Source organism: Ruditapes philippinarum, unplaced genomic scaffold, assembly GCF_026571515.1.
Source record: "Ruditapes philippinarum isolate M1 unplaced genomic scaffold, ASM2657151v2 ctg5780_1_1_1_1, whole genome shotgun sequence".
Classification (NCBI taxonomy): Eukaryota; Metazoa; Mollusca; class Bivalvia; order Venerida; family Veneridae; genus Ruditapes; species Ruditapes philippinarum.
In genome coordinates, this window is record NW_026858349.1 from 49,406 (window position 1) to 74,407 (window position 25,002).

The following is a 25,002-nucleotide window of genomic DNA, read 5'->3' on the forward strand; positions in this document are numbered from 1 at the left end:
CAAGTCTTTTCAAGATCGGCGCAAGAATTAACCCTAGTTGTTAATAGTAATTTTGATTATTGCCATTAATTTACAAGGAACATAAAGAATTCTCACGAGGGTTACAAAAAGGGGATGAATGTTAAACATGCGACTCATTAAACGTTCGGCCAAATTTCGCTAGTTTCATCGTGAGAATTTAGTAAAAATCTTGCGATTCATATAAAGTGACCAAACAGGACACCGTACATTTAATTGCCCCAAATAATGTAAGAAAGGTAACCCAGATAGATAAATTATTATAATGATTTAGAATTATCTCCCTTGCAATAACTCGACACTCGAAGTTTCAGTTTACATGATATAATTTATGTTAAGGATATGAACGGGAATTTTTTTTATAGTATAAAGGCTGTGTTCTTTGAGCGGCCAAAGTCATGATTCAATGAGCATCAAGGGCCCTTAATGGCTAAGTGGTTAAGATCAATTATTGTATTTTATTGCGGGGGGGGGGGGGTGTCAAATCCCGATAGGGAGTTTGGTTAATTGCATGCGCTATTAAGCTGACTTCCTGAAATTCTGTGGTCCTTCCCGGGTACCTGCTTGTGACTGAAACAACCCATGTACGGGCATTCAACGTCTTTCTCATCAAGTTTAGTTGGCAATATGACGTTATCCAAGTGATAATAACTTTATTACGAAGGGATATAATGCCTATAGTAACAATTATATGAATATGAAGAGTTATCAGCCTTGTAACACATCATGATTCTGACGCCTCAAAATGCATCCACTTTCTTGCAAAATACAGCTCATTTCACAATAAAAAGCCAGTGTTGGGAGGAATAGAACTTGACTGTATTCGGTGTAAAAAAAGTACAAGAAAACAACAACAAACAACAACAACAAAAATGATGATTATTTTACTATAGAAAATAGTGCATACATATATAAAATGTAATATATATTAATAAACAAAATAACAAGTAGACTAAATGCTACAAAACAGTTTTTGTTTGTTTGTTTGTTTCATTTTACGCCTTTTTCCAACAGTATTTCAGTCATATAGGCGGGTAGTTTCCTAACCATCGTTCCTGGAGAGTAACACCAGTACTAGACTACCTTCCTCCGCGCTAAACTACCAAAGCATCTCCCGGGGATCGAACCCACGCCAGAGAGGTAACTGGATTAGAAGTCATCGACTTTAACCCCTCGACCACGGAGGCGGCTTACAAAACAGTAATCATCCCAGTAATCATCCCACTAAAACTGTAATCGGCAATGCATTCGGTTTCGCGGATATATCAAAAGTAAAAATAAAAATATACTATTGCGAAAGATTTTACAGGTAATTAGCTATGTTGTTCTTCTCTTGAGGGTAAACAACATTTTTATTCTCCAGTGAATAATATTAAAAATCTTCAATAAGCACTCATTAAAGAACACACCAAAATGTAGCATTCAAGCCCATCGTAATGCATCACATTAAATAATTAAATAAAATAAGCGGCTGTATTTACTTCATCACTAGGACAATGTATCACGTGTAACCAGATTTCATTTCTTGAATTTGTATGATTCAAATGTTTGTCACTTCTTTTAGAAAGAAAAAATAACGCTGGATTCACAGTTGTCCAAATCGGTTCGCAACCATTTTGAGGTAAAGTCGAATACCTCTAGTATTGCCTTGAGATTATAAGATTTTTTTCTGAGTTATTATTTGCCATTGTTTATTCTGTGCTGTTGTCTGACTTATAAAATACCCGTGTTGAAAATATCCTTTTAATCTCGGACTCAGAGATCTTAATTGGAGTCATACTCCACACTCGGGGTCGCAAACACGTGAACCCGAGGTCCATTCAGACGTAGCTCTTTATCTGTTGAGCTTCATGGTTATTTATTTTGTAAATCAGGTGTGTAACGGTGTCTTGTTTGGGCCAGTTAAAGTGTTGTCAGTTGATATGTGAGATATTTAACGTTTAATTAGTGGAATGTTTAACTTTAATCCTTGTGATAGTCAAAAGAAAAAGAAGAAAAACTCTAGCAAGTCTTTTTAAGATCGGCGCAAGAATTAACCCTAGTTGTTAATAGTAATTTAGATTCTTGCCATTAATTTACAAGGAACATAAAGATTAATCCTCACGAGGGTTACAAAAAGGGGATGAATGTTAAACATGCGACTCATAAAACGTTCGGCCAAATTTCGCTAGTTACATCGTGAGAATTTAGTAAAAATCCTGCGATTCATATATATACATATACCAAACAGGACACCGTACATTTAATTGCCCCAAATAATGTAAGAAAGGTAACCTTATAACATAAAATATTATAGTGATTTAGAATTATCTACCTTGCAATAACTCGAGTTTACATGATATAATTTATGTTAAGAATATGAACGGGAATTTTTTTTTGTATAAAGGCTGTGTTCTTTGAGCGGCCAAAGTCATGAATCAATGAGCATCAAGGGCCCTTAATGGCTAAGTGGTTAAGATCAATTATTGTATTTTATTGCGGGGGGGGGTGTCAAATCCCGATAGGGAGTTTGGTTAATTACATGTATGGAAGCTATTAAGCTGACTTCCGGAAGATAAGTGGTCCTTGTCGGGTACCTGCTTGTGACTGAAACAACCCACGTACGGGCATTCAGCATCTTTTTCATCAAGTATAGTTGGCAATATGACGTTATCAAAGTGATAATAACTTTATTACGAAGGGATATAATGCCTTAAGTAACAATTATATAAAAATGAAGAGTTTTCTGCCCGAAATGCATTCACTTACTTGCACAATATAGTTTACATCTTAATAAAAATTCTGTGTTGGCGGGAATGGAACTTGAGTGTATTAGTTGTAAGATTAAAAAGTACAATGAAAACAACAAAAACAAAAAGCATGATTTTTGTTTAATAGAAAATAGTATATAAATGTAAAAGTAAAAGAAATAACAAGTAAACTAAATGCTACAAAACAGTAATCATCCAATCGGCAAGGTATTCGGTTTCGGAGATATTACATAAGTAAAACTATACAAAAATATACTATTGCGAACGTTCTTACACGTAAATAGTTATGCTGTTCTTCTCTTGTGGGTAAGCAATATTTTTGTTCTGCAGTGAATAATATTAAAAATCTGCAATAAGCAATCATTAAAGAATACACCAAAATGTAGCATCCAAGCCCATCGTAATTCATCAAATTAAATAACTGAATAAAATAAGCGGCTGTATTTACTCCATCACTAGGACAATGTGTCACGTGTAACCAGATTTCATTTCTTGCATTTGTATGATTAAATTGTTTGTCACTTCTTTTAGAAAGAAAAAAACGCTGGTTTCAAAGTTGTCCAAATCCGGAGTTTGACGGAAATTCCCGAAAACCTACGATGATTGGTAGTTAAACAGTTGTCTCCTCTATGCCGCATCCTGACTCAGTATGGCGAATATTGACATACCGCCCAGAGTGTCCTTGGCAACCACTTGCACAAGCTTCTGAAAATTACAACATTTTTATAGATACTGAAATATGTTGTTGGACACTTTGTTTAAAGTTAACTTTACCAAATTGTCGGAAGGCGAGGCAGACGGACAGGTTAATTCTAGCATACTAAGCTTACAACATTTTTGTGCTGAAGATGGAAAAGACAATATTCTAGAAATCATCAGGTTTACCAGCAAATATCATAATTTGTAAAAAGGTACACCTATTAGAACAAGATATGTTTGTAAAACATGTATGCCCCCTATGGGCAGCCAATTAGTCATGTGATCAGGTTATTATGACTTCTCACCCAGTGAACAAAAAATTAATAAGGGTTATCTACTGATCATGACTAGTAACAAGGTAATAATTGTTGTGACCCCATAGGTTATGTGTAGCAATTTAAGTTATTACAAATCTTACCAAATATAATATGCATACATTTTATGAATCATGTAGGCCTCATTAATGTCAGCCAAGTTGTTATATTACATAAGACCTTCAAATGTGTATACCAAAAGCATTTTAGTTTAATATAAAAATATCAACCAAGGCAACTTGACTTGTTGAGTTATTGGTCAGAAACCATCTTAAACCAACCAAGTTTGAAGTTTCAAGGCATAAGCGTTCTTTAGTTATTGATCGGAAACCGTTTTACCTACAAAGTCAAAGGGACCTTGACCTTTGCCTCCAAAATCAATAGGGGTCATCTACTCTGGTAATGACCAATCACTATACCAAGTTTGAAGTTCCAAGGCCTAAGCCTTCTTTAGTTATTGATCGGAAACGGATTTTACCTACAAGGTCAATGTGACCTTGACCTTTGACACATTGACCTAAAATCAATAGGGGTCATCTACTGGTCATGACCAATCACTATACCAAGTTTGAAGTTCCTAGGCCTAAGCGTTCTTTAGTTATTGATCGGAAATCGTTTTTACCTACAAGGTATATGTGACCTTGGCCTTTGATCTCTTGACCGAAAATCAATAGGGGTCATCTACTGGTCATGACCAATCACCATACCAAGTTTGAAGTTCCTAGGCCAAAGGGTTCTTTAGTTATTGATCGGAAACCGTTTTTACCTACAAGGTCAATGTGACCTTTGACCCCTTGACCCCAAAATCAATAGGGGTCATCTTCTGGTCATGACCAATCACCATTCCAAGTTTGAAGTTCCTAGGCCTAAGGGTTCTTTAGTTATCACTCGGAAAGCATTTGGTCTACTGACCGGCGGACCGACAAATGCAAAGCAATATACACCCTCTTCTTTGAAGTGGGGGCATTATTCATGTTATTAATTAACATTTAAAATAACATACTGCCAAATTATTGTTTTTCGTTGGGCACTTATTTTTGTGGTTTTAACTCAATCAACTTATCGAAGATTTGACAAAAATCATTTAGCCTGCTAAAGATATTTTTACATTACATTTCTTTGCAAAAAAGACAATCCACGAATTAAAAAAAACCCACATAAACTGTCCTTTGTGACAAAACCACGAAATTTAATACCTACGAATTAGTAAATTGACATTATCTTACCTTCGTCATGAAGATTTGAAGGGGACTGGGAAGGAGGTAGTAGCGGTTCATGGTTGTCTACGGGTCCTTGTGATATATTCTAGAAAAACAAATTAAAACTCGTTTTAAAACTCATAAATGAGCCGCGTCATGACAAAATCAACGTAATGCGTTTGCGACCAGCATGGATCCAGACCAGCCTGCGCATCCGCGCAGTCTGATCAGGATTCATGCTGTTTGCTTACCAACACTATAACAAGTAGAGGATCTGATAGCGAACAGCATGGATCCTGATCAGACTGCGCCGATGCGCAGGCTGGTCTGGATTCATGCTGGTCGCAAATGCACTATGTTGCTTTGGTCATGACGCGGCTCAAATGTTTTTCATACTATTACTTAAACCTTTATGGGAGATAGAGAAATAAGACACAGTGTTTCCAGTAGCACCATATAATAGCTTCATAGGGGTCTTCACTGACAAATATAACAATACGTATTTTGGTTTTTTTGGACCCTATTATAATGAGTGGATTAAACTAGTCCAGACAGAAACCCAAATCCCAAATCGTATTTCACAGCGCTCACTGTTATCTTCTCACTTATATTGTGAACCAATTTTTACAGTAAAATATCATCTTACAAAATTATTAATTTTCTTTACAATCATTTGCCAACAAAAAGAAATAACAAGCCATTTACACTGCTGTAGTTATTGTTTGTATTGATACAAACAATCAATAAATAAAAGGTATTTGTTTATTTCTTATATGTTATTATTTGATTCATTGACAAAACATCTACACTTTATAATAAACCCTTCCTGAACAAAAGCGCACGGTATCTTACCTGGTCCCCTTCTTCAAGTACTGCAATAGAGTCAGGCACGCGTTGATGCATACCTCCGATTTCTATAGATTCTCTTCCGAAACATGCAACTTTTCGGCGATAGCATGCATACGCTGACAATATAATCCCAATGACAACAGCTATCACCACCAGAGACACGATTGCTGAATCAATGAATGTATTCTTATTGTCCGTTATGTATGTTACAGGGTAACTATCATCAGTGCTTGGTCCGTGTTTTATTTCCTGTACCTTCGGTGGAAGTCGCATATCTGAGGACAAAATGGCGAGAGTTAGTTCTCGGACGATCAAATAAACTAACTATAATCGAATGAGAGTAATACAATAACGCTATGCGCGAATACAGATTTGATAGTTTTCTCTCCTAATCTCAAACTATGTGAATGGAATATTTTGCTAAGGTATGAAGGGGTTACATGTCTGGCGACAACAATTTTTATATAAAATGAAAAAAGCTTAATAATTACATGGGCAAGAAGGACAGTCTGCTTCTCGAACTCGTTTTTCGGAACATACATCAAGGCAATTAACGCACGTAGAATACTGGTAGTTATCTTTATGTTTGTCAACATCACACAAAAAGTAGGAATCTGAAAATAAAGACATTGATATAAGCATGACATCAAAAAGGTAACAGGAATACATTGTGGCATAGTAAGTGTATAAGAACGACAACAGGAAAAATGTCAATCCGTAAACTTCCGGTGACACAATTTCTGAGAGTTATAGTTACATTTTATACATTCTCATCATATAATTGCATATAAGGAGCCATAAAACACATATAAATTCCCTTCTAGTTTATTTACCCGCTCTCAGTTGGAATTAAAAGTGATTTAGCGTCTGCCACAAGTATAGAACCAGGTCAGCCTGCAATTTCAAACCACACTATTTTAGGCTATCACCCTCGATATCCTTACAATTTAAATATTCTCTTTACAACCTGCAAAAACTGTTAAGAAACCTTTTACGCTCCATATTCCTACAATTAAGATAGTCCTCTAACATGTTCTGCAAACATTATTAGGAAACCTTTTATGCACACAGAACCCCCAGATACTAGACTATATAGTTTCTATTCGCTGATAAAACTTCATACTATTGTCTGATAAACTTCATATGTCCTCTATGTTATCCCCAAGATTGATAATGGTTTCTTTAAGGAACTTCGGGAAGTCAACAATTTCATTCTTACTATCAATATCTTACCTTTACATGTCTGCTGTTGTATCTCCTTTACAACTTCTACAATGTCCTCTCCATCAGGTTTAACTAAATAAACGTGACTTGCGCTTGATGCGATGTCTATTGCACTTGATGGTATAGATGTTCCAACAACTATAACAAACGTTTTTTTCTTTAAAATAATATCTGGTATATCAATTACTGTCGTATCCGTTGTGAAAATGAAGATTATCTCTGCTTTCGTTGGATAATAGGGTACAGGGAAAGCGTCAACAATAGCTGCTTTCACTGCTGAAGCGGTAATCTTGCTACTTTGACTAGGTGACACATTCAATACACCATCTAAGTTGTCAACTTTGGTGTATTTGTCATCGACTAGGTAAATACTTGAAACACTGTGGTCAGGTAGAGAAGATGTTATCAGGTTAGCCAATGATACCATTAGCTGTCTGCCCTCCTCTTTGACATTCTTGGTCGAGTCCAGAAGAACCAAACCATATACAGCTTTGCATTCTACAATAAAGCAATCAAATCTTAAAAGAAAATAATGACACAACTTAATATATGGTCACTTGGTTTGTACTAAACCATGTTTTCATGTGACATTCCGTTTTTCAACTGATGCGGTTTTGATGTCTTTAAACAAACATTTGATTGAACCTGCGACAAGATAAGCACTCAATATGTAACATTCCTTAAGGTTTGGTGCTGATAGTTTTTTTTAGATTACGTGTTTTCTGGGGTTTTTTTTCGTTTTTTTTTTTGCTGTTGTTGTTTTTGTTGTTTGTTTATTATTACTGCTGGTTTTTTTTTTGGGGGGGGGGGGGGGGGGAGGGGGGGTTGTTTTGTTATTTGTTTGTTTGTTTTTATATCTTTTTTAAACTCCATTTTGTTGTTTTAATTTGATTTTTTTTCATGGCAAATCTTAAAATCAATAATCGGAATTTATCCAACTACTCTTCGATTCACGTGAGTAAATTGTATTTGTATTATGATTAAGCAATGATTAAGCAGTTTACATACTGTATAATCTTAAATATATATACATTGTGTATCCGAATTTTAAATATTCATTGTCTTAGATATACTCGTTTGTCAAGGGTACGACAAATGATTCTAAAAATAAACTTAAATGATTCTAATAATAAACTTCTAAAAATAAACGGTGTCTAAAAAAATAAAATGAGTAAAAATAAACTACACGTATCGGAGGTCATTTGATATATTAAATCTGTCAGTTATAGTAAATGTTTTATGTATTAATAAGAAAGACAAAACAAAGACGATAAATTGTTTTGAAAATATTGAAAATCTGTTAAAGTAGAAATTAACAATATAATAAATTATGTGTTGACATACTTAAGGTGATTCCGCTTTGTCAGCCATGTTTGTTTTCACTTAGTGGGCCCAAAGTGAAAGTAGGCCAAAATTCATATAACATTAAAGCTCACAATGTAAAATTATGAACCATTTGAAAGTACACTTCCAGGTCTATGTTTTAATGACTATTATAAACAAAAATTAAAATGACAACAATAAGAATATTTACCTTGAATGTGCTTCATTTCTGAAGACCAAGTACAATCTATTGCAAAGTTTTATGCACATTTCATGAATGGCAAAATCCAGTTTAAAGTCTGTTTTAGTGCAGACAAATGCTACTTTTTGCAGCAATTACAAAAAAACTTTCAAAACTTAATTCCAAATAAATGTCCTTCTAAGCACATGTCCTCCATTATTGTTTGTAAAAAAGTAGTGCAAGAAGTCAATCACCATTTATAGCCTTATGAACTAAAATTAAAATGAAAACACGTTCAAACTTTAAAATTTAACCTTTCTATTGTGTAACAGTGAAGTGTGTACACAAGAAATTGATAAAAGATGTTTATTGCTCTGGTACTACTTTTTTACACATGGCATGGAGGCCATGTTTTTTTCAAGGTCAGGTCAAAGTTTTTTCACTTTGGGCCCACTTAGTGAAGACAAACATGGCTGACAAAGCGAAATCACCTTAATTATGGATCTCTGTTTACAAATCTTATATCTGATTATGGATATGTAAAAAAAAAGAAATTTCTAATGATAATTCATAAATAATGAAAATGGTTATAATAAGGATAATAATGACCTTTGACTTGACTTTTTGAGTTCGAATCCCCCCAAAGACACTTTTTATTCCGCAATGAGATTAACTTTTACACATTTCAGGTCTGGAATTCACATCCCTTACATCGATTGGTTAAACAAATCACACAATATACGTTTGTTTCACTGAATAATTCCAATCAGATGCTACAAAAATTCTTTTGTTTATTTGTAATTTCATTTGATTAAATTCCATATTAAGACATAACTGGACAACTCATCATAATGGATTCTTGGACCCTTTTCTCTTAGTCTACACCTGCAAAAAAGCAAATATTTTATTATTAGATAAGTTCAGTGTTAAATTTACAATAAATTTTCATTAACAAAAAACATTTAAGTAATATTTCAAATAGTTTATTAATCTTACCAGAGAGAGTTTTCTGGCCTATAACAGGTCGCGGAAACTGCAAAAACAATAGAACAAGGCCCGCAGCTTCCAGGGTCGACATCTTGCCAATCTATACCAATACACTTTTCAATACGCGTATTTTTATAACATTTTATGTAACGGGTTTACACGTACGCGTGTACAAGTTAAATCATACAAGTTACATTGATTCTATTTTAAGATATCGTTTATAGTTCACACTTCATACCCGTATGTTTTCGTATCTTTTTAGATAAAGAAATTAGCACGGCTCAAGATTCGTGCTCAGTTTTATAGTTCTTTTAAGAGAGAGAAAAAAACAAACAAACAAACAAAAAACAAATAATAACAATAATCGAGAAGTATCATCCGTGCGTTAACAGTAAAAAAAACTGTTGCTTAATATTTGTCAGGACCAAGTATTTGCATTTCTAAAAATGCTGCGTGCGTTCGTGAGCGCGTGCGTATGTGTGTTGGTGCGTGTTGGTTTGTGTGTACGTGCGTATGTGTGTTTTGAGCCTTTTTTAGTTTCTTTTCGTGAAAGACACTCCTAGTGATCATTCTTTTAAGAGAAATATTCCGAATATTGTTAACTCCTCAGGAGCCTACACTCTATAGTGTTTCACGCTGCGGACATGAAGATAGTATTTGAGGTTTTACGCACGCATAAAATGACTGCGAAGGAATGGTCGGCTGTGTACTTTGATAACCTTACGAATGTGTCTGTTTAGATCTGCGCAGTTGAGGGGAAAACGTTACGAAAATTCCATTACGTTTTATATACTCATGCTCGTTTTCTACTGTGACAGATCTGATACGCTTAAGTCAGTGCCAAACCTAGGAAAGCAAACCAATAATTGAACCACGTGTCTTATTAATACATAGACAGTGCTGACACGTAATAAATAAACTCATTCTCAGTGATTTCTTTGTTTCTTGCTTTATTACGGTCACTTGATTGTCATTCAATATCGTTTTGTAGTCTGTTTTGACGAACAAATAATTAGTATAGGTTAGTGTTTAATAATACGTATTAACAAAAATAATTGGTCAAGCCTATTATAGGCGACCTATTATTTTTCTTAATGCGTATTATTAAACATTAACCTATTTAATGATCAACACTATTTTTTTTTCAACCAAAAATAAGGCATTTCTCTAAATCACCGATAGCTCCGCCCTTTCACTCTACAAGACGTCTACACCTTGTCATGTTTTTAAAATGTCACATTTAAATAAGCTAAATAAATTGCCCTTTCAGCCATATAATCAGGCACATGTTTTACTTAAATGTCACAGAATTTATACCGTTATCTACAATAAGACTATCATGTTTCTATAAAATATCTGGAAAAAACAGGGAGGAAAGCGATGCAATTAGGTAAAAACAATGGAGTTGATTTATTTTAAAAGGGTGTACACATTTCATTTACTCCATTGTTTTTACCTAATTGCATCGTTTTCCTTCCCCCATATATTTTATAGAAACAGGATAGTCTATCTGTAGATAAAGGTATAAATTCTGTGACATTTCAGTAAAAAATGTGCCTGATTATATGTTGAAAGGGCCATTTATTTATCTAAATGTGAAATGTTAGAAACTTGACAAAGTGTAGAAATCTTGTAGAGCGAAAGGGCGGAGCTATCGGTGAGAAATGCCTTGTTTTTGGTTGAAAAAATAGTGTTGATCATTAAATAGGTTAATGTTTTATAATACATATTAACAAAAATAATTGGTCACCTGCCTGCGGGAGGCTTGTCCAATTATTTTTGTTAATACATGTACGTATTATTAAACACTAACCTATACTTAGCTTCAAGTTATTCACTAACATTTAAAATCCCTATTGATTTGCTGATTTGAAAAAACAGTTCATTTTTTCTGTGTGTCAATTTAGGTTTACAGATGGAGGGGTCCATTTTCAATGAGTTTTTCAGCCAAAAATGTAATCATTGTATTCTTAATATCAAGGATTGTTAATGTAGTTCATTCCTATCAAGTGAAAAAAAATTGTTTTGGTTACTTTTTCTAGAAAATATAAAGTTTAAAACAATCAGCAATTTATAACAGACATTTTTCTTAGAGTTTAACGGATATAAAAAAGTTACTATGTAATAATTTGTCTCTGCATGCCCCACATGTATTATCTATGTAATAAATCAATTGATTGTATCCTCACATTTAGAAACGCCTGACCTCGCCTAATTTTTTTTAGGTTGGCATTGCTTTGCTAACCTAGATATTTTACAATTCAGAGTGCAAACCACACCTCTAACTCCTCCCTAATATAATGCATTATTGAAATTTGTTAGACTGGTTAGACGACAGATTATGTAAATTTTATTTAGTAAGTACACATTAACCAAAATTAGACTTAGCAAAAATTTGAAAAATACTACAATGTGATTTGACAAAAAATAATGTTGATCATTAAATTCATATTGCATCGATTTGTTGCTCAATTACCAGCCAGGGGATATTGGAGTACCAATAATTTTGGTATTTAGATGATGCACACCTTGTCAGTAACGTTGTAACTATATTACTTTAGTCTTCAACTTCTCTATTAGATCTTCACCAATAACTAAAATATCCGTAAGTTTTTACTGAAACTTAAAGTGTAATCAATGTTTTAACTTCCTGTTCCCTTCAGATATTCCTTAACGCGTATTACATTTACTCTACACTCCTTTAAACGAACTGGAATGTAAACATTGACCTTCATAGATAATAATCTTGAGTTATTTTAAACGGATAGACAGTCAAAACATTAGGTGTTTGTAAACATGCATGATGAGAAATATATACATGTTGTAGTGGGATTCCTAAAGTCGGAGTGCACATGATATTTTAATCATGTTCTCGATGACTAATATCAGTTTGACCGTAGTCGGTATGAGTAGATAAACCATAAAGCGGAAAGTGCCGCAATGTTACGACTGGCGAATGAAGCGTCAAGCTCAAACCAACACGTGACAAAACGAACGTTTTTTGTGTTTTCTTTCTTTAGTTTTTGTGTCATAAAAACACAAGAGCCGATTTTATCGGGTGATACTCTCCGAAAAGGTTTGACACAGAAAAGTGTAAAAATGAACAAAGGACAATAACCCCAAAATTAGGCAAGGCGGAGTTGTGGTTCTTTTGTCCTGCACATCTACCCAATGAGATCTATCTACCTACAAAGTGTCGTGTTCATATCTATTATACTGTCAGAATTATGTCCTGAACAATGTTCAGAGTGTTAAAATGAACAAAGGGCAATAACTCCAAAATTAAGCAGACAGAGTTACGATTCTTTTGCACTGCACGTTTACCCAATGAGATATATCTTCGTTGATATCTCTCATAGTTTAAAAGTTAATATATGTCCTGGACTAAGTTCAAAGTATAAAAATGAACAATGGGCAATAACTTCAAAATTAGGCAAGGCTGAGTTATGGTTCTTGTGCACTGCGCATCATCCAAATAAGATCTATCTACCTACAAAGTTTCATGCTGATACCTCTTGTTGTTTCAGAGTTATGTCCCGGACAAGAAAAGTGAACGGACGGACGGACGGACAAAGGGTCGACTATATGCTCACCCTACGGGGAGCATAAATATACACAGCTTTGCAAACAATTAGGCAATATACAAGGCATGTAAAGAGTTAAAAGATTATCTGGTAGGGGATGAAAGAAATGAGAAAATAAAAAAAAAACTTTTATTCTTGTTTATTTTATTAAGTCTATATATCACAACTTCGTTTAAACAAGCAAAAACATTCTCCTATCATTCAATTCTAAGACATTTAAACAGCCTTTCTAAATATTGACTATTCCAATAAACTTGAAACTCGTAAAATGATAAATTGATATAAATTTATGATGTGTTAACATATCTTTATCTTTCGTTAATCAATATGTTTTACTTCGCCAAACACATGTGAACACTTTTAACTGTTAAGTTCCTCTTCAGCTGGTGCTTTGTGGTGAAGGGGTGGGTGGGTCTGGACGAAAGACGACTTCATGTTAAGTGCGTGTAGCTTTGTCCATATATCGATAGTACTATGGTCATTTTGAGGCATTTAATATCTTACCGTCCATAATAAACGGGGGCCATCACTGTGAAAAATATGTCAAAAATAAGCAGACGCATTTTCAACTGACATCTTGTAAGCACATACTTTAAATATCATGGTTTCGTTGTCAGAATTGTATTTTTATTACACACAATAAGTAAAGTTGTGATAATTCGATGTTGTTTTAAACATTATATTGTGTAATGTAATGTAATACATTTTTGTATTGTGCTGTGATCAACTGCTGATCATTAGGTAATGTCGCATTTCGATTCCCCAAACCCCGAATCCCTGCACCGTCCACTCTTGATACGTATCCCATCACGTTTGGATCTAAACTGTGTCGCTCCCACCTTCAACTTCAACTTGATTTGTAATCTATAAAAGAGGACAAAATTATCACATTTTATAACCTAAGATTGTAAAGGTCAATGTCATTATTTCTAAATCTATCTAAGGACATAATCTATATCTAACGCCACCGAAATCGCCAGTCGGTAGATGAAAATTGTTGCACATAATGAAGAAGAATTGTTATTTCATTTATTAAGCCGCTTTTTAATATTTTGTTCTTTCATTGGATGGGTCACAGTATAAACCAACTGAGTACTATTTTGAAAAAGGTTCGAAACATTTGGTGTAAATATGATATTAATAAAAATATATGCGTAATGTTTCATAAAACCATATAGTAAAATTTAAATAGCTTAATTGTATAACTTACGAAAATTTCTTTTAACTCAAAATCTTGATCATCTTTGACAGCGGGGTCGTCCTTAGTGTAACATGCAATGTTTTTCCTCCCGAGTTTGAAATATACAAGTAACATTGCCAACAAGACAAAGCAAATTGTACAAATCACAGCAGCCGCAATGATATTTTTGGTGTGGGAATAGTCTTTCAGTATTGCTCCGTGGTCTTCTGTTTCGGGATAATCTTCAGAATAAGTATGGTTTGAATCTGAAAGAAAAACAAAACAAAAATAAATTGAATAAACAGTATATTTTCGATTCACCAGACAAAGGTGATTTTTGAATTCATTATCGAGCAATATTTGTTATTGTGTCAGTTTCGCATTAAATAAGAAAATATATTTCAATTCTTTTATTTGCTCTTATATTTATAATTTGGATCATTATCTTTATTATTGTACAATAGTATCCTATTTTATAACCTATATATGATCTTTTATTTTAACCTGGCTTTCCCAACTGTTAAAAATAGAAAATCGGAATTTCCAGCCAGTAATCATATATTAATGGATCTTATGTTTACTTTTACTATACGTTTACTATAAAATGATCTTGATTAAATACATATACGTACTGCATATGTAACAAAAATTTTAGACCTTTTCAATAAATTAGTCAGTTCAATATTTTATGTCCTCTCTTGCAGAACATTCATGTCTAATTCACGTTAAAAGGCCTAACCCATTGTCAAGGGGCTACTGAAATAAATCCATCGGAATTTTTTCCCCTATCTATACCCAATCACAAGTTCACCCAATGCGCTGTACTTTTTAATCAAAGTAGCCGTGTTCTTTTTCAGACTCGAACCCGGGTGACTTCGACTCAAAAGCTATTTGCCTATTACTGAACTAATAATCAATATTCTATGCTATATGGGGATGATTTTATGTGTCTGGTGAAATTTATTTAAAAATAGAGAGTGTCAAATTCACATATAATATTGGTCGGTTTACTTTCGAAACAAAAATTCATTCAGAACAGCTAAAACAACTATATTAAAAGGTCGACTTAAATATAAAAAATAAAAACATTTATTCTTTAAAAGAAATAAATGAAGTTAAATTAAATCTTACCTGCTTGCGAAAGTGTCAGTTTCGCCATGAAAAGCATAAGAATAATTGTCCAATTATTCATTATGATAAAATGTCTATATAAGTTTTATGTAATTTAAAATCCTTTCATTAATTATCTGTTCGATAAGGCAACTCTTTAATTAATGTGAATTCAACGAGTGATCTTCGCCTTTATAAGGCCATGCATTGTATTACGTGTTAACGATAATATTCCCAATTTAATATCATGTTGCATAAACTTTTTTTTACATCAGACTACCAAAAAAATAAAAAGGCGCAATAAATAGATCTATTAATAATGTATTAAAACCTTTTAGAAAGGGATTTCGATATAAATATCTAAATGAATGTACGTGACATTCATATCGTATAATAAAAAGGCGCAATAAATAGGTCTATTAATAATGTATTAAAAACCTTTTAAAAAGGGATTACGATATAGATATCTAAATGCACGTGACATTCATATTGTACTGACAACCTACAGTATCTTGTACACCAAAACAAATCATTTATGGTATATGTTAATGAATGCTAATTTGATTGATTGTTGATAGTTTGATTTTTGTTTACAGATTCTTTTTTATTGTTTGATTGATATATTGATTGATATGCCTATTAATATATTGATTGATTGATTGATTGATTGATTAGACGTGTTTAACAGATTCTACTAGGTAATAAAAAGCTATTTTTCATCAATTAATGACCATACAGATACTGGCTTGATTTATTTATTTATTCAATTAACTGATTGATTGGTCTTTTGAATGATTGATTTGTCGACTGATCGATCTTGGTTGATTGATTGATTCATTCATTGATTAGACGTCGTCTTAAACAGATTCGAACAGGTAATAAATAGCCATTATCTTGTCATCCGATACTAATTATAAATAACTGATAGCGCGATGACTTTGGGTAAGATACTCTGAATGAATGCCCACTCCTTAACTTTTTTCTTTCATAAACATTTTTTGTGCCGTATAAACCATTGTTTATAATGGGGAAGGGATTACGGAATAATCCATGTTTACATAAAAGGGCTAGGTAAGACGACGTTTATTATAAATAGATCAACGCTATTTCGAAAAAATATGATTTCACTATACAGATATATTATATTTCAATATGACTTGTTGACATTGTATATTTCAGGTGAATGGGTGAATTTTATTTAACTAAATTGATTAATTCATTCATTAAGTTCTATATAATTGGAAAGTCGTAATCTTAAAAGTGATTTTAAGTGATTTTATACTGAACGAGCTAGTGCAGTGAGATAAATGTTATTTTTTTATTTATTTGTATAAGTATACCTGTACTTTTTAATGAATCTGAATTTATATGTTATGTTAATCATTAAGTTATAATTATTTCTGTCCGTACTACAATGGCAACTGTTCGGCCCTTTCCGTCACTCTTCACATACAGTACGCGGTAAGTTAATGGTTAAATTTATTCTATCATATCGTGAAAAAGATTATCTAAATCAAGTAAATTATTAATTTTAAAAGTAAACAGTACATTAATTCTTATTACTGTGTTTATAGAAACCAATTTAATATTTTCGTTAATTCCTTCCAATGCAAAGCATATTTTTCTTTGGTTCAATTGTTAGTATTGACACTGAAAAGTACATGTTACTTGAAAATAATTATGCATATGATTATGTACTATGTACAGATATGTTCTGTTCTGTTCTAATTGACGCGGTTCATAATCATATGACAATTATCAAAAGGAAGACAACTGTGTTTGAATTATTATGCATCTTACCGTACTAGTTTCTCTCCCTTTCCTCTGCCACGTAAAGAGGTACAATTAGGATCAGTATTCATAGTTATCAATGTTATATTTTACAGTATTGTGTAGAAATGTAGTGCTAATGGTATAGACTTTTTCACCAATTCAATTCACTCCAGTGTTAGAAAGTACCGAGAAAAAATGATCGGCGATTCTTAACTTTTTCATTCATAACCGTGTGAGGAGACGAATAAGCCGTCTTAAAGTACATTTTGGCAGGTAACGCCATGTCCGGCATATACCGCAATATGGTATTTAGTTTGGTGCCCCAACATTTTTTTAGCCTCACTCGCCGAAATATATATGAGCTATAGCTACCCGGTATTTGCACGTGTACTTATTTAGTTTATATCAGAAATAAATGATGAATATTGAAATTATATTTTAATGTTTCATTTTATTTAGGTGTAAACAGAATACAACAGACAATTTTACTTTATTGTTCCAATATATAAGTTTATTGTTGATATTTCAATTAAAACTGTAAAGATAAACTGTTTTGTGTTACATGTATTCCCTTTTCCTAATCTATTACATTTAGTACTGTAATGTACTGCACTGCACGGTACTGTACTGCTCTCCACTGCACAGCAAGTACTGCACTGTACTGTACTGTAATGTACTGTACTTACTTTAATGTAATGTATTGCAATGTAAAGTTAAGTCAAGTAAAGTAAAGTTAGTATTTTATTATCTGACCATATACATATCTGTTACAATACTGATACAAATTTACGTAAACATGCACCCGGCTTAATTGGCCTAAATGTCACAAAAATATAGTTACAAAACACAAAGTGATATTGTGTGTTTTGTTTTTCATATTCCTATTTTGTTTCTATTCTGAATTGTACGAGACCAATTTCCTGCTTTTATTAGAAATAATACCAAGCAAACTGGACAGATGAACAGTTTAGTTATTGTTACTCTTGGTTTATTTTTGTTTCAGTTAGATTTAGTTGACAATTTCAGATCATCACAGTATTTTTGTTCGGGGTAATAAAACAAATAACACATGGGTACGCCTCGGATAACAGTATTTCCTCGGGATGATATTTTTACTGTTACCCACAAACCCATGTGTTATTTATATATTGTTCTTTAAAATGTTAACACGGTTACTAAAATAGGCTAATTTGACTCTTATTTACGAGTCACTCAACGTTTTTTCTGAATAATAACAACAAACTTGGCGTGGCATCACGTCATATTCTCGCATCATTCGGGGGATTTCCAGAAAATCTATTTTAAGAATATACCTTGAAAATCTATTTTTAGGGAAAAAAAAACAGTAACTATACTCTGATATTAACCTGTTATTTTTTACAAAAAGTCGCTTGTTAGCCAATCAGGGAAAGGCATTTCAAAGCTATTAATAGATTTTATAAATCGCGATATATTATATTGCCAGATAAAATAGTGCGGTATCAAATATCGCGATATATTGCACACCACTAGTAGCAGTCCTTTCGTGGAAGGCCATTAGAATGTGAAGTAAAATATAATCAGCTAAGCACCAGCATACACATCTTGCCAAATCTTTAATAAATAAATTATAAAAACACACCCAACAAAACGTATAACCTCTCTAATATTTAAGCTGTATATACCTCAAGATGAGCAAAATACCTCAAGATAATTAAACTTGAGAAATTATGCTAAAATTTAAGAAAACTATAAAGATTCAAGATTAAAGTATTATTTACATGCTGTTAGTGATTAATGAATGATTTTGCAGTATAAATCACCACATTTCTATTGCGTGACTAGCGAAGTAAGGGTTAATTTTACATGTTTTGACCTCTTTTTTGGTAAATAACGAGGATTGTTAGTGCCGTTTGCAATGCGTAAATTACTATCTTTGTATATTTCACAATGTTTTTTGCTTTTAAAAATTTTCATGTAATGAGCCGAATCTGGAGGCATGTTGCTTTAATGCCCGCTGGTACCTCACAACAAGTAACAACATCTCCCGTCGGTCGTATCCGGTTGAGAAACTTTAATCTTTCCGGACTTGCGTAGTGCACGGTATACCAATTTCGAAAGGTGCCATTTCGCTGCATTGTTGACGTCAACTAGACGTAAAGATGCGTCATAACATATCAATGCCAAGTTTTGATTGTCCTTAAATTCCCAACACTGACCTAAAAGGTTGAAAGCTGTTTCTTTATGATACAAAGGAGAATTCTGTTGTAAAAGAGACGCTAACTTGAATATGGCATCATACTGCCGATCTTCATCACCCAAGCGTTTATATACTAAAAACTGCATGAAGTAAAGAGAAGGTTGTGCGTCTATTTCGGCCATGTCCATCCATTCATGCATTCCCACTTTTTTCCGCTTAGCGTCTTCTGTAGTTGATCGAAACATTTCGTATCGGAGCGCCAAAGGGCAGCATTTATACTCCTGACGTAAAAATGTCACACAGTTTGAAATGCACGTGTACACCGTGTTATCGTCTGCGGAGTTATTCACGACATTCACAAACTTCTTGCCCGGATGTTCAATACAGTCACAATTGCCGCAAACCGGCACAACATAGTTTCCAAATTTCTTTTCAATCGTTTTTAAAATAGTCCGTGTCTTTTTGATGTCACCTTTAACGTAATACAACGTGGCAAGTTTAAGTTTGCTGGATGCTACGTCGATGCAGAATACTTTATCCATAAGCGTTAAAAGAAAGTTCACAAATGAATAAACACCCCGTGGGGTCTTTCTTCCACTACTTGCAACCAAGAGCGAAGCAATAAACGGTCTTAGATAGGCCATGATCAGTTTAGCTGATACCTTCTCGTCGGGAATTCCGTGCACAAAGTAGTCGTTTGCTTTTTTCACATAGTTGCTTAGAGTACGAATAAAATCCTGCACGGAGTGCTCAAGTTTGATTGTGTAAGACAGAATAGAAAAAATATCCCCATAAAGTGAAACATGTTTGTCATAAATAAGTTTTCCAATGATGCATTTCTCTGTTTCCATGGATACATTCGAAATACACGTGCTAAGCAACAGCAGAAAGTTGAGTGTATTTGTTAATACTGTAAGAAGCGTTCCAAGAGAATCACTTTTCATAGATAATAAATATTTTGCATGATCATTGATAAGGTTAGTGATACATTGTAACAAATTCAATCGCACACTCAGAGTTATCTTTCCTGCAAATAAGTTAACATCCGGATTGAAAATATGAGGACAGTGGCCTGATTTTAGAAACATTTGAAGCGTCTTTAAGCACATATACAGACACGATAGAAGATTCTCCCGTACCCAAAATCCGTTTGGTAATCTCTCTATTGTAAACAAAACTGTAATCTTGCAATGAAAACTTGTAAACTTGTCTCCAGCAATCGGTTTAAGTATTTCATTTTTTATGAGTTTCAGCAGAACATAGCATTTAATTTGTATATTGTTCATGTTAAACAACAACACTCTTTCCGATTTCGAAAACGATATTCGCCATTCCACATGCTCGTTTTCGCTTTTTTGATGGCCGACAGAAACGATGAAACACTCGCTGCTTAAGACATCCGATACTGCTTTACGTGACAACCAGTGGTCAGCTCGAGGACGGTCCAACCAGAGAGAAGATTTAATGGGCCATGTTTTGCATGGAAATCCGTTTACGATATCTTTATTAGGAAACGGACTCCCTGATGGACCATGTTTTTTATATTCTGAAAATCCTAGATATTCAAAAGCGGATTTTTCAACATTCAGTGAGAACTTATTTTCAAGGATCAATCTCTTCTCTTCATCAAAAATACATTCATCATGCGGGTACGTGTCCGATTCTGTGGAAAAGTCAATCTGGTGTAAGCGACAATGACCAGGGGGCGTTAAATCATTTTGAATCAAAAACATATTCTCTTTCTCCATATCCTTAAGGTTATGATCAGTTATCATGTTAAAACTTTGCTGGCAATCTAAAGTGTCTAAATCCGAGTCCATCCCAATCGTTGTCGTTCCTTCAGTTTGACTGCCAAAGTGATATGTCCTAATGTTTAATCCACTAAGCTGGTAAAATATTGACCTCATTGTTTCTCGTTTAAGGTATGCGTCCCGCCTGGTCGACACGAGGTAGTCACTCACTCCTATTGTATCCATAACAACCGACAGACGGTCAGACATCGATTTGTAAAAGACGGGGACTTGAACTTTATCCATGGTTATTACAAAACTGGAATGTAAAAATTATAAGATTATTCAAACACTTGTTTTCTTTTTTCAACGTATGTCAAATGAAAATATTTATCTCTTTATATACACCCCTATAAACGTTTGTAAATCAAAAGGAATGGAAGTTTGAAGTAAATAAAAGGAAGTGATATAACAACTTTCAACCCGTATTGTTAATGGAATGGTAATTGGTAAACGGTGTTGTAGAAAATAAAGTGTCTTATTTTGTTTTCATTAATATTTTTCTGTGTTGCTTTTTCGCATACTTAAAAATAATCTTTTCTTTTTCCTAAAGTTACGGTCGCCGACTTCAATTTTTATTTACGTCGCACCAAGACAGTATGTTTGCGTTTTTTGTTGTTGTTTTTGTTGTTTTTTATTATTATTATCATTATTATTATTATTTGTTGTTGTTTCTTTGCCGCGTAAAAAATGATATACGAAATATCGTAAGCGAAAAAGAAGGATAAATTCTGTGACGTATGTTCGCACGTATTTTTGCCATCCTTTCGGATTTTCGACCCAAAACATGTAAACATGCGGAAAACACAAACAATTTTACTGTTAATCCCTTCATTTTTCGTATTTTGTGGCGGAATAAAAGCGAATAAACGGCATGGCATAAAGCGAAAATACGACATGGCGTTTATCAGCCTCCATACAAATGTAAACCACTCGGAGGACATACACAAAGTAGGTATTATTTTTAGATATGTCCGCTGTCCGTAGTTTAACCTTTTAACCTTATCAACGAACAACAATACAGTCGCAGTGTGCCATTTCTAATATGTGATTTTAGGGTCATCACGACACACAAAACTCGATACAACGAAAACACAATTTACGATAGTAGTAAGCCATCGTACTTGGTTTCGTTATTTCGGCTTTTTACCATCGTACTTTCGACTTTTCAATGCATCAAGCACATTGTAGATACGTCAATGAGAGTCGAACGCAGATTGTTTCAATTCTTATTTATTATTTCAAAGCTCGTTCTTTATTTCAATTTTTGCTCATTTGTATTTAAAATTGCACGTTCACGTACGGATCCGTCGATGTTGTGAAGTCTGGTTAATTTAAGGATCCCCGAAAAAGATCACTTAATATAAAAGAAAATCCTATCTTCCTATATCATAACATACACTATTAAAATGCATATATCTACACTATTAAAAATGCATTTAACTAAGTCACTGAAATGAAATTTGCAAACCTGTATGCGTACCAAAGTTACAACATAATCATCCTAATCGCATAATTCTGTTTAACACATGTAATGGCAATAATGACTAGATGCTAAAAATAACTTTGTTCACCTTTCTTTACTATCACCACAGCTATTTCATGTTATGTGTAAACTCAGTGCAGACAGCGTGACGTTATTTGTTTTTGTTCGACCCCGAGGGTCCGTGCGTGTATGTTGAAATATATCATCTGAATTATAAGGTTATTACAAATACATCATGTTATAATAGACAATTTGGATAACACTGTTAAAAAGTGTCATTAAACTCCTGATCGACAGCGGTTACGTTTGAATCAAATGATTTATTATAATAATTGATAAATTATGGTTTGTTTCCCATCCCGCTACCTTTCCTCTCAATCAACGTTACCAAAATATTTTTATTGCCTTACTTTTATATATAGAAACGGAGCCTATTAATGAAAAATTCCAGCTTGGTGTTTGGTATAGCGAATTTTAAAAGCAACCTGAGATGAATTATGAAAGGAATAATTATTATGTACCTTAAACATGAAATGATTCCTACGCATTTAGAATTTCTTTTGCTTGATAGTCATGTAACCCAGATATAAATAGTATGTTCAATAAGAAAAATAGTTTTCTTATTTACGACAAAACTGTCATAAGTATCGGAGGAAAAACTGCCATGAGTATCGGGGGAAAAAAGTCGATTTTCAAATTTTGCAAAAAAAAAATAAAATCGGACAAATACTTTACAGTAGGGGAGAAATAGGCCCAATTTAAGTTATTGATTATGTTATCTGGTCTCACGGTATTTAAATAATTACGTAAAACTGATCAGGGCAAGTTGACCTGCAAACTGAATATATTCTCGACAAACTGAGGATTTATACACATTTGAAATAATTATTACGAATGTTGCAGTATTTTCCCATTATATTATCAGGTCAACCTTTTTCTAAGTTTTTAACGTTAGTCTTTTTCCAGAAAAAACGACGTTTATAAAAAAGAGAAATGACGCAACGCCTCACAATCTATAAGCTACAAGGAACGTGACGTTAAAGCAGAAATAAAAACCTAGTCAAATAAAAACAGAATGATTCAGTTAAAACAATAATTCATGTGTATAACAATATACAAAACAATATACATAGAACATGGATCTACATACGTGATACAAAATTACTCATTTTAGTTAACTACATGCTACATTGTTACAGCCCTATCCCTAGCAATATGTCCAGGAGATTTTCGCGTGACTTGGTCGTTTTTCTGGACCATCGATTTGTATTTTATTTATATAATATGTATAAATTTTCGTACATATTCTCGATTATACTGTAAAGATACAATTTGTCCGATTTCGTTGCGGATTCGATTTTGTACAGTTTTGGAGGGTCTTCTTTGCACATTATGATTTTCAAAGCCCTACCCCAAGCAATATGTCCAGGAGATTTCCGCGTGGCATGGTCGTTTTTCTGGAACTGCGAGTTATTCTTTAACTATATGAAATATATAAATTTTCAAATAAGCCATATTCTCGAGCATACTGTAAAGAAACCATTTGTCCGATGTCGTTGCCGATACGATTTTGTTCAATTTTTGAGTGACTTCTTTGCATTTAAAGATAGTTACAGCCCTAACCCAGGCAATATGTCTAGGAGATTTCGCGTGGCATGGTCGTTTTTCTGGAGCTACGAGTCGTTTTACATCTAAATTAAATGTAAAAAAAAATAGAAAAAAAGCCATATGCTCGAGCATACTACAAAGACATCATTTGTCGTTCCCGTTGCGTATTCAATTTTGTACAATTTTGGAGGGTATACTTTGCATATTGGGATTGTTGTTGATGTCCAGGAGATTTCCGCGTGGCATGTTCGTTTTTCTGGAACTGCGAGTTATTCTGACTATATGAAATATACAAATTTTCGAAAAAAGAACCATATCCTCGAACATACTGCAAAGACACCATTCGTCCGATTTCGTTGCCGATTTGATTTTGTACAATTTTGGAGGGACTTCTTTGCATGTAATGATAGTTTAAGCCCTAACCCAATCAAAATGTATAGGCGTTTTCTCGTGGCACGATCTTCTTTCCACAATATGAAGCCAAAACCCCAAACCCAAGAAATATGTCCAGGTGATTTCCGCATGGCAAGGTCATTTTTGGGACCGGAAATTTGTTCTTTTTTATATAAATTTTCAAAAATTCACAAATTTCCAGAGCCAACCGTTTAAACACCATTTGTCTAATTCCAATGTAGATTCAATTTTGTACAAGTTTGGAGGGTGTTCTTCCTACAATATAAAGCCCATAGCCCTAACCCAAGGAATATGTCCTAGAGATTTTCGCATGGCATGGCCGTTTTTTGCTCCG

The 25,002-nt window shown here is 33.6% G+C and overlaps 3 protein-coding genes across 6 annotated transcripts; all 3 read right to left on the minus strand.

Annotated features, from left to right (window-relative positions):
* Positions 1 to 2,897: 2,897 nt before the first annotated feature.
* On the minus strand, positions 2,898 to 9,699 carry LOC132752920 (uncharacterized). 3 transcript variants are annotated; one of them, XM_060743330.1, is made up of 7 exons: positions 9,554 to 9,683; positions 9,167 to 9,442; positions 7,063 to 7,551; positions 6,321 to 6,443; positions 5,833 to 6,104; positions 5,008 to 5,086; positions 2,900 to 3,473 (listed from the first exon to the last, which is right to left on the minus strand). In XM_060743330.1, exons 3-7 carry the CDS (start codon positions 7,478 to 7,480, stop codon positions 3,379 to 3,381), a joined length of 987 nt encoding a protein of 328 aa, XP_060599313.1. In that variant the 5' UTR covers positions 7,481 to 7,551; positions 9,167 to 9,442; positions 9,554 to 9,683; the 3' UTR covers positions 2,900 to 3,378. The 3 variants fall into 3 exon arrangements, with proteins under 3 accessions (XP_060599312.1, XP_060599311.1, XP_060599313.1); XM_060743329.1 differs by lacking the exon at positions 9,167 to 9,442 and having other exon boundaries at positions 2,898 to 3,470; positions 9,554 to 9,699; XM_060743328.1 differs by lacking the exon at positions 9,167 to 9,442 and having other exon boundaries at positions 2,899 to 3,473; positions 9,554 to 9,698.
* Positions 9,700 to 13,252: 3,553 nt separating this feature from the next.
* LOC132752925 (uncharacterized) lies at positions 13,253 to 15,691 on the minus strand. Its single transcript, XM_060743336.1, has 3 exons — positions 15,440 to 15,691; positions 14,339 to 14,574; positions 13,253 to 13,992 (listed from the first exon to the last, which is right to left on the minus strand). Exons 1-3 carry the CDS (start codon positions 15,498 to 15,500, stop codon positions 13,948 to 13,950), a joined length of 342 nt encoding a protein of 113 aa, XP_060599319.1. The 5' UTR covers positions 15,501 to 15,691; the 3' UTR covers positions 13,253 to 13,947.
* A 2,223-nt stretch (positions 15,692 to 17,914) lies between these two features.
* On the minus strand, positions 17,915 to 22,772 carry LOC132752926 (uncharacterized). 2 transcript variants are annotated; one of them, XM_060743337.1, is made up of 2 exons: positions 22,632 to 22,772; positions 17,915 to 21,419 (listed from the first exon to the last, which is right to left on the minus strand). In XM_060743337.1, the coding sequence occupies exon 2, from the start codon at positions 21,404 to 21,406 to the stop codon at positions 19,196 to 19,198; it is 2,211 nt and encodes a 736-aa protein (XP_060599320.1). In that variant the 5' UTR covers positions 21,407 to 21,419; positions 22,632 to 22,772; the 3' UTR covers positions 17,915 to 19,195. The 2 variants fall into 2 exon arrangements, with proteins under 2 accessions (XP_060599320.1, XP_060599321.1); XM_060743338.1 differs by having other exon boundaries at positions 22,644 to 22,742.
* Positions 22,773 to 25,002: the final 2,230 nt, after the last annotated feature.